This window comes from Aphelocoma coerulescens, unplaced genomic scaffold, assembly GCF_041296385.1.
Source record: "Aphelocoma coerulescens isolate FSJ_1873_10779 unplaced genomic scaffold, UR_Acoe_1.0 HiC_scaffold_635, whole genome shotgun sequence".
Classification (NCBI taxonomy): Eukaryota; Metazoa; Chordata; class Aves; order Passeriformes; family Corvidae; genus Aphelocoma; species Aphelocoma coerulescens.
In genome coordinates this window covers 1-10,542 of record NW_027183987.1, presented here as the reverse complement: position 1 = coordinate 10,542, position 10,542 = coordinate 1, and the positions used below count along the sequence as shown (strand labels likewise).

Here is a 10,542-nt window from a genome sequence, read left to right as displayed (position 1 = left end):
TGTTACTGGGAGCACTGGGAGGGGTCAGTGGTGTTACTGAGAGCACTGGGAGGGGTCACTGGTGTTACTGGGAGCGCTGGGAGGGGTCACTGGTGTTACTGGGAGCACTGGGAGGGGTCCCTGGTCCATACTGGGAGCGCTGGGAGGGGTCACTGGTGTTACTGGGAGCACTGGGAGGGGTCACTGGTCCATACTGGGAAGGACTGGGGGGCCATTGGTCCATACTGGGAGCACTGGGAGGGGTCACTGGTGTTACTGGGAGCACTGGGAGGGGTCAGTGGTGTTACTGAGAGCACTGGGAGGGGTCACTGGTGTTACTGGGAGCGCTGGGAGGGGTCACTGGTGTTACTGGGAGCACCGGGAGGGGTCCCTGGTCCATATTGGGAGCACTGGGAGGGGTCACTGGTCCATACTGGGAGCGCTGGGAGGGGTCACTGCTCCATACTGGTCCATACTGGGAGTGCTGGGAGGGGTCCCTGGTCCATACTGGTCCATACTGGGAGCGCTGGGAGGGGTCACTGGTCCATACTGGTCCATTCTGGTCCATACTGGGAGTGCTGGGAGGGGTCCCTGGTCCATACTGGTCCATACTGGGAGCACTGGGAGGGGTCACTGGTCCATACTGGTCCATACTGGTCCATACTGGGAGCACTGGGACCTCCCCAGTCCCTCCCGTGCCCCCTTTAACCCCTCCCGATGACGTCACCGCGCGCCCCGTGACGTCACTCCCCCGCCCTCCAATAAAGCGCCGTTCAAACCCCGCCTCCGAGTGACGTCATTGTGGTGGGCGGGGATTGGGGGGCCCCGCTTCGTGATTGGTGGAGGCGGCGGCCAATGGGGAGCGAGCGCGGGCTCGGCGCGCGGCGATGACGTCACTTCGAGCGCGCCGCCGCCGCCGCCGCCACCGGAGCTTCCCCGGGACCCGCCGGGGCCGCGGCGGGGCTGGGCCGGAAGTGACGTCACGGAGAGCGCGGGAACGCGGGGGGATGGGCGGGAGTGACGTCAGGTGAGCGGGGGGGGGGAGTGGGATGGACTGGGAGAGACGGGGAGGGACTGGGAGGGGATTGGGAGGGACTGGGAGGGACTGAGGGGTTACTGGGCCGTACTGGGATGAACTGGGAGGGGACTGGGAGGAACTGGGATGGACTGGGAGGAACTGGGAGGGGATTGGGACAAACTGGAAGGGACTGGGAGGGACTGGGAGGGGATTGGGAGGGACTGGGGGGAGCCTGGAGGTTACTGGGATAAACTGGGAGGGGACCGTGGCATTACTGGGCCAAACTGGGATGAACTGGGAGGGCACCGGGGTGAACTGGGAGGGCGCTGGGGCCATACTGGGAGGCACTGGGAGGTTACTGGGAGGGCACTGGGAGGTTACTGGGAGGCACTGTGAGGGCACTGGGATGAACTGGGACAGCACTGGGATGAACTGGGACAGCACTGGGATGAACTGGGAGGTTACTGGGAGGGCACTGTGAGGGCACCGGGGTGAACTGGGAGGGCGCTGGGAGGTTACTGGGAGGGCACTGGGAGGTTACTGGGAGGCACTGTGAGGGCACTGGGATGAACTGGGACAGCACTGGGATGAACTGGGAGGCACTGGGAGGGCACTGGGAGGTTACTGGAAGGCACTGGGAGGGCACTGGGATGAACTGGGACAACACTGGGATGAACTGGGAGGGCACCGGGATGAACTGGGAGGGTGCTGGGGCCATACTGGGATCACTGGGAGGCACTGGCAGGGCACTGGGCCATACTGGGAGGGCACTGGGATGAACTGCGAGGTTACTGGAAGGCACTGGGAGGGCACTGGGATGAACTGGGACAGCACTGGGATGAACTGGGACAACTCTGGGATGAACTGGGAGGGCACCGGGATGAACTGGGAGGGTGCTGGGGCCATACTGGGATCACTGGGAGGCACTGGGAGGGCACTGGGGCCATACTGGGAGGCACTGGGAGGCACTGGGAGGGCACTGGGATTAACTGGGGCCATACTGGGAGGGCACTGGGATGAACTGGGAGGTTACTGGAAGGCACTGGGAGGGCACTGGGATGGACTGGGACAGCACTGGGATGAACTGGGAGGGCACTGGGGCCATACTGGGAGGCACTGTGAGGCACTGGGAGGGCACTGGGATGAACTGGGAGGGCGCTGGGAGGTTACTGGGAGGGCACTGGGAGGTTACTGGAAGGCACTGGGAGGGCACTGGGATGAACTGGGACAACACTGGGATGAACTGGGAGGGCACCGGGATGAACTGGGAGGGTGCTGGGGCCATACTGGGATCACTGGGAGGCACTGGCAGGGCACTGGGCCATACTGGGAGGGCACTGGGATGAACTGGGAGGTTACTGGAAGGCACTGGGAGGGCACTGGGATGAACTGAGACAGCACTGGGATGAACTGGGACAACTCTGGGATGAACTGGGAGGGCACCGGGATGAACTGGGAGGGTGCTGGGGCCATACTGGGATCACTGGGAGGCACTGGGAGGGCACTGGGGCCATACTGGGAGGCACTGGGAGGCACTGGGAGGGCACTGGGATGAACTGGGAGGTTACTGGAAGGCACTGGGAGGGCACTGGGATGGACTGGGACAGCACTGGGATGAACTGGGAGGGCACTGGGGCCATACTGGGAGCACTGGGAGGCACTGGCAGGGCACTGGGCCATAATGGGAGGGCACTGTGAAGCACTGGGAGATTACTGGGATGAACTGGAGGGCACTGGGAGGGCACTGGGGCCATACTAGGAGGTTACTGGGAGGGCACTGGGAGGGCACTGGGGTGAACTGGGAAGTTACTGGAAGGCACTGGGAGATTACTGGGATGAACTGGAGGGCACTGGGAGGGCACTGGGAGGTTACTGGGATGAACTGGGACAGCACTGGGATGAACTGGGACAGCACTGGGAGGTTACTGGCAGGGCACTGGGAGGTTACTGGGATATACTGGGATGAACTGGGATAGCACTGGGAGGTTACTGGGATGAGCTGGAGGGCACTGGGAGGTTACTAGGATGAACTGAGACAGCACTGGGATGAACTGGGAGGCACCGGCAGGGCACTGGGATGAACTGGGAGGCACTGGCAGGGCACTGGGATATACTGGGAGGCACTGGCAGGGCACTGGCAGGTTACTGGGATATACTGGGAGGCACTGGCAGGGCACTGGGATATACTGGGAGGCACTGGCAGGGCACTGGCAGGTTACTGGGATATACTGGGAGGCACTGGCAGATTACTGGGATATACTGGGAGGCACTGGCAGGTTCCTGGGATATACTGGGAGGCACTGGCAGGGCACTGGCAGGTTCCTGGGATATACTGGGAGGCACTGGCAGGTTCCTGGGATATACTGGGAGGCACTGGCAGGGCACTGGTAGGTTCCTGGGATATACTGGGAGGCACTGGCAGGTTACTGGGATATACTGGGAGGCACTGGCAGGTTCCTGGGATATACTGGGAGGCACTGGCAGGTTCCTGGGATATACCGGAAGGCACTGGCAGGGCACTGGCAGGTTACTGGGATGAACTGGGAGGCACTGGCAGGTTCCTGGGATATACTGGGAGGCACTGGCAGGGCACTGGGATATACTGGGAGGCACTGGCAGGTTACTGGGATGAACTGGGAGGCCCTGGCAGGTTCCTGGGATGAACTGGGAGGCACTGCTAGGTTACTGGGATATACTGGGAGGCACTGGGGCCACGCTGGGATTTTCCCCCTCCCAACTGGGCTCTCTCCCCTCCCCCTCTCTCTCCCCTCCCCCTCTCTCCCCCTCCCCTCCCCCCCCTTTAGCCCCGCCCCCTCCCCCCCCCAGCCCCGCCCTCTCCCTGCGCCTGGCCATGGCCGGGGCCTGGTGGGCGCTGCGGGGGCGTGGCCTGGAGGGGCGTGGCCCGGATGGGCGGGGCCCGGCGGGGCGGGGCTGGGGGCGGCTCCTGGCCCTCTTCCAGGCCGTCCAGGCCGGGGCCCCGGCGGCGCTGCGGGGTCGCCACGGCGACCGCCTCGGCCTGGGGCTGCGGGCGCAGGTAGGCCACGCCCACCCCCTGCTAGGCCACGCCCACCCCCTGCTAGGCCACGCCCACCCCCTGCTAGGCCACGCCCACCCTGCCCCCAGGCCACGCCCACCCCCTGCTAGGCCACGCCCACCCCTGCTAGGCCACGCCCACCTCCTGCTAGGCCACGCCCACCCCCTGCCAGGCCACGCCCACCTCCCGCTAGGCCACGCCCCACCCCCTGCTAGGCCACGCCCACCCCCGCTAGGCCACGCCCACCCCCTGCTAGGCCACGCCCACCTCCTGTTAGGCCACGCCCACCCCCTGCCAGGCCACGCCCACCCCCTGCTAGGCCACGCCCCACCTCCTGCTAGGCCACGCCCACCTCCTGCTAGGCCACGCCCACCTCCTGCTAGGCCACGCCCACCCCCTGCTAGGCCACGCCCACCCCCTGCTAGGCCACGCCCCACCTCCTGCCAGGCCACGCCCACCTCCTGCTAGGCCACGCCCCACCCCTGCTAGGCCACGCCCCACCCCCTGCTAGGCCACGCCCACCTCCTGCTAGGCCACGCCCACCCCCTGCTAGGCCACGCCCACCCCCTGCTAGGCCACGCCCCACCTCCTGCTAGGCCACGCCCACCCCCTGCTAGGCCACGCCCACCCCTGCAAGGCCACGCCCCACCTCCTGCCAGGCCACGCCCACCTCCTGCTAGGCCACGCCCACCTCCTGCCAGGCCACGCCCACCCCCTGCTAGGCCACGCCCACCCCCTGCTAGGCCACGCCCCACCTCCTGCTAGGCCACAGCCCACCCCCTGCTAGGCCACGCCCACCCCCTGCTAGGCCACGCCCACCCCCTGCCAGGCCACGCCCACCCCCTGCTAGGCCACGCCCACCTCCTGCTAGGCCGCGCTCACCCCTGCTAGGCCACGCCCACCCCCTGCTAGGCCACGCCCACCCCCTGCTAGGCCACGCCCCACCTCCTGTTAGGCCACGTCCACCCCCTGCTAGGCCACGCCCACCCTGCCCCAGGCCACGCCCACCTCCTGCTAGGCCACGCCCACCTCCTGCTAGGCCACGCCCACCCCCTGCTAGGCCACACCCACCCCCTGTTAGGCCACGCCCCACCTCCTGTTAGGCCACGCCCACCCCCTGCCAGGCCACGCCCACCCCCTGCCAGGCCACGCCCACCTCCTGCTAGGCCACGCCCCACCTCCTGCTAGGCCACGCCCACCCCCTGCTAGGCCACGCCCACCTCCTGCCAGGCCACGCCCACCCCCTGCTAGGCCACGACCCACCTCCTGCTAGGCCACGCCCCACCCCCTGCTAGGCCACGCCCACCTCCTGCTAGGCCACGCCCACCTCCTGCTAGGCCATGCCCACCTCCTGCTAGGCCACGCCCACCTCCTGCTAGGCCACGCCCACCTCCTGCCAGGCCACGCCCACCTCCTGCCAGGCCACGCCCACCTCCTGCTAGGCCATGCCCGCCTCCTGCTAGGCCATGCCCACCCCCTGCTAGGCCACGCCCCACCCCCTGCTAGGCCACGCCCCACCCCCTGCTAGTCCACGCCCACCTCCTGCTAGGCCACGCCCATCTCCTGCTAGGCCACGCCCCACCCCCTGCTAGGCCACGCCCCACCCCCTGCTAGTCCACGCCCACCTCCTGCTAGGCCACGCCCATCTCCTGCTAGGCCACGCCCCACCCCCTGCTAGGCCACGCCCACCCTGCCCCCCCAGGCCACGCCCACCCAGCAGAAATGGGCCACCAGTGGGGGGTTGCTGGGCTTAAGCCACGCCCACTCGGATAAAACCACGCCCCCGCTCGTGGCCTTATATGGGCATACAGAGGTGCTAGGCCACGCCCACTTTGGGCCCAGGCCACGCCCACCCCAATAAACCCCACCCCATGGCCTTATATGGGCATAAAGAGGTTCTAAGCCACGCCCCCTTTGAGCCAGGCCATGGCCACAACATTCCATATATGGGCACAGCCTGTAAGCCACGCCCCTTTGTGCCAAGCCACGCCCACCCCAATAAACCCCACCCCATGGCCTTATATGGGCATAAAGAGGTTCTAAGCCACGCCCCTTTGAGCCAGGCCACACCCACCCCAATAAACCCCACCCCATGGCCTTATATGGGCATAAAGATGTTCTAAGCCACGCCCCTTTGAGCCAAGCCACGCCCACCCCCAAGAAAACACACCCACATCACCTTATATGGGCATAAAGAGGTTCTAAGCCACGCCCCCTTTGAGCCCAGGCCACGCCCACCCCAATAAACCCCACCCACATCACCTTATATGGGCATAAATAGGTTCTAAGCCACGCCCCCTTTGCCCAGGCCACGCCCACCCCAATAAACCCCACCCACATCGCCTTATATGGGCATAAAGAGGTGCTAAGCCACGCCCCCTTATCCCAGACCACGCCCACCCCCCAAAAACACACCCACGTTACCTTATATGGGCATAATGAGGTGCTAAGCCACGCCCCCTTTGACCAGGCCACACCCTCCCCATTTCCTTATATGGGCACAAAGAGGTTCTAAGCTACTCCCCTTTGATGCAGACCACGCCCACCCCAATAAATCTCACCCCATGGCCTTATATGGGCATAAAGAGGTTCTAAGCCACGCCCCCTTTGAGCCCAAGCCACGCCCACCCCAATAAACCCCACCCACATCACCTTATATGGGCATAAAGAGGTTCTAAGCCACGGCCCCCTTAGCCCAGGGCACGCCCACCCCAATAAAACACACCCACATCACCTTATATGGGCATAAGGAGCCTCAGAGCCACGCCCCCTTTATCCAGGCCACGCCCACCCTCTAAAACCCACCCCCATTTCCTTATATGGACACAAAGAGGCTCTAAACCCACGCCCCCTTCGCCCAGGCCACGCCCACCCCAAATGAAACACACCCACATTACCTTATATGGGCACAAGGAGGTGATAAGCCACGCCCCTTCGCCCAGGCCACGCCCACCCCAATAAACCCCACCCCATGGCCTTATATGGGCATAAAGAGGTTCTAAGCTACGCCCCTTTGAGCCAAGCCACGCCCACCCCAAGAAAACACACCCACATTACCTTATATGGGCATAAAGAGGTGCTAAGCCACGCCCCCTTGGCCCACACCACGCCCACCCCAATAACCCCCACCCACATCACCTTATATGGGCATACAGAGGTTCTAAGCCACGCCCCCTTTGACCAGGCCACGCCCACCCCAATAAATCCCACCCCATGGCCTTATATGGGCATAAAGAGGTTCTAAGCTACTCCCCTTTGATGCAGGCCACGCCCACCCCAATAAATCCCACCCCATGGCCTTATATGGGCATACAGAGGTTCTAAGCCACGGCTCCCTAGCCCAGGCCACGCCCACCCCGATAAACCCCACCCCATGGCCTTATATGGGCATAAAGATGTGCTAGGCCACGCCCCCTTAGAGCCAAGGCCACGCCCACCCCAATAAAACACACCCACATCACCTTATATGGGCATACAGAGGTTCTAAGCCACGCCCCTTTGTGCCAAGCCACGCCCACCCCAATAACCCCCACCCACATTGCCTTATATGGGCATACAGAGGTTCTAAGCCACGCCCCCTTTGAGCCAGGCCACGCCCACCCCAATAAAACACACCCACATTACCTTATATGGGCACAAGGAGGTGCTAGGCCACGCCCCCTTGGCCCAGACCACGCCCACCCCAATAACCCCCATCCCCCATCACCTTATATGGGCATAAAGAGGTTCTAAGCCATGCCCCCTTAGCCCAGGCCACGCCCACCCCAATAACCCCCACCCACATTGCCTTATATGGGCATACAGAGGTTCTAAGCCACGGCCCCTTTGAGCCAGGCCACGCCCACCCCAATAAACCCCACCCACATTACCTTATATGGGCATAAGGAGGTGCTAGGCCACGCCCACTTTGGGCCAGGCCATGCCCACTCTGATAAACCCCACCCACATCACCTTATATGGGCATACAGAGGTTCTAAGCCACGCCCCCTTTGAGCTAAGCCACGCCCACCCCAATAAACCCCACCCACATTGCCATATATGGGCATAAAGAGGTGCTAGGCCACACCCCCTTTGAGCCCAGGCCACACCCACCCCCAAGAAAACACACCCACATCACCTTATATGGGCATACAGAGGTTTTAAGCCACGCCCCCTTTGAGCCCAGGCCACGCCCACCCTCTAAAACCCGCCCCCATTTCCTTATATGGACACAAAGAGGCTCTAAAACCACGCCCCCTTCGCCCCGGCCACGCCCACCCCAATAAAACACACCCACATCACCTTATATGGGCATAAGGAGGTGCCAGGCCACGCCCCCTTTGAGCCAGGCCACACCCACACCAATAAACCCCACCCACATTACCTTATATGGGCATAAAGAGGTTCTAAGCCACGCCCCCTTTGACCAGGCCACACCCACACCAATAAACCCCACCCACATTGCCTTATATGGGCATATAGAGGTTCTAAGCCACGCCCCTTTGAGCCCAGGCCACGCCCACCCCAATAAACCCCACCCACATTGCCTTATATGGGCATAAAGAGGTGCCAAGCCACGCCCCCTTGGCCCACACCACGCCCACCCCAATAAACCCCACCCACATTGCCTTATATGGGCATACAGAGGTGCTAAGCCACGCCCCCTTAGCCCAGGCCACGCCCACCCCCAAACCCCGCCCCATGTCCTTATATGGGCACAGACACCCCAGGCCACGCCCACTCCTCCCTAAGCCCCGCCCCCGGCTCCCCCTCCCCCACCCGAGGCCCCTCCCCCACCCGAGGCCCCTCCCCCCAGGTGGTGACGTCACTGCTGAGGGAGCTCGGCCCCGCCCCCGCCGTGCTGGACGCGCTCGATTGGCTGTTCCCGGAGGGGGAGGGGCCACGGGATGGACACGCCCACAGGGTGAGACTGGGAGGGACTGGGAGGGACTGGGAGGGACTGGGAGGGGATTGGGAGGGGATTGGGAGGGACTGGGAGGGAACTGGGAGGGACTGGGAGGGACTGGGAGGGAACTGGGAGGGACTGGAAGGGGACTGGGAGGGACTGGGAGGGGACTGGGAGGGAACTGGGATGGACTGGGAGGGACTGGGAGGGGATTGGGAGGGACTGGGAGGGACTGGGAGGGGACTGGGAGGGACTGGGAGGGACTGGGAGGGACTGGGAGGGGACTGGGAGGGGATTGGGAGGGATTGGGAGGGACTGGGAAGGGACTGGGAGGGACTGGGAGCAACTGGGAGGGGATTGGGAGGGAACTGGGAGGGACTGGTTTGGACTGGGAGGGAACTGGGAAGGGATTGGGAGGGACTGGGAGGGGCTGAGAGGGGATTTAGGGTTACTGGTTTCTACTGGCTTGGGATTTAGGGTTACTGGGAGGCACCGGGAGGTCACTGGTTTAAACTGGGAGGGACTTGGATGAACTGGGGAGGGGGTTGAGGGTTACTGGGAGGTACTGGGAGGGTGTCACAGGGTTACTGGATATCCTGGAGCCACTGGTTGAGCACTGGGAGGTTACTGGGAGGGGACTGGGAGGGATTGGGAGGGACTGGGAAACACTGGATGGACTGGGAAGGCTCTGGGGGCCATACTGGGAGCACAGGGAGGGGTCACTGGTCCATACTGGGAGCACTGGGAGGGTCCCTGGTCCGTACTGGGAGGGGGTTCACATGTTACTGGTGTTACTGGGAGCACTGGGAGGGGTCACTGGTCCATACTGGGAGCACTGGGAGGGGTCCATTTTTCCATACTGGGAGCACTGGGAGGGTCCCTGGTCCATACTGGGAACACTGGGAGGGCTCACTGGTGTTACTGGGAGCACTGGGAGGAGTCACTGGTCCATACTGGGAGCTCTGGGAGGGGTCACTGGTCCATACTGGGAAGGACTGGGGGGTCATTGGTCCATACTGGGAGCACTGGGAGGGGTCACTGGTCCATACTGGTCCATACTGGTCCATACTGGGAGCACTGGGAGGGGTCACTGGTGTTACTGGGAGCACTGGGAGTGGTCCTTGGTCCATACTGGGAGCACTGGGAGGGGTCACTGCTCCATACTGGGAAGGACTGGGGGGTCATTGGTCCATACTGGCAGCACTGGGAGGGGTCACTGGTGTTACTGGGAGCACTGGGAGGGGTCACTGGTCCATACTGGGAGCGCTGGGAGGGGTCACTGGTCCATACTGGTCCATACTGGGAGCACTGGGAGGGGTCACCGGTCCATACTGGTCCCTACTGGGAGCCCCATCCACCCCATGCCCATATATGGTGAAAATGGGGCGTGGCCTCACCAGGCCCCGCCCCCAGGTGGTGCAACGGCGCCCCCTGGTGGTTCTGGCTGAGGAGAACTTCCGGGAGCAGGTGCTGGGAATTCTGGGAAGTGGGCGGGGCCTGCGCGCCTTCCTGCAGGTGAGACCAGTACGGACCAGTACGGACCAGTATGGACCAGTATGGACCAGTAACCCCCTCCCAGTCCCTACCAGTTCATCCCAGTGCCCTCCCAGTTCTTCCCAGTAACCT

At 63.6% G+C, this 10,542-nt stretch overlaps 1 protein-coding gene across 1 annotated transcript; it reads left to right on the top strand.

Moving 5' to 3' along the window:
• Window positions 1-890: 890 nt before the first annotated feature.
• Window positions 891-10,470, top strand: LOC138102222 (TERF1-interacting nuclear factor 2-like; the record flags this gene model as incomplete). Its single annotated transcript, XM_068999953.1, has 4 exons — window positions 891-1,006; window positions 3,802-4,031; window positions 8,827-8,934; window positions 10,330-10,470. Coding segments are annotated over exons 2-4 (432 nt in total), but the record flags the coding sequence as incomplete, so codon positions are not given.
• Between the last annotated feature and the right edge of the window lie 72 nt (window positions 10,471-10,542).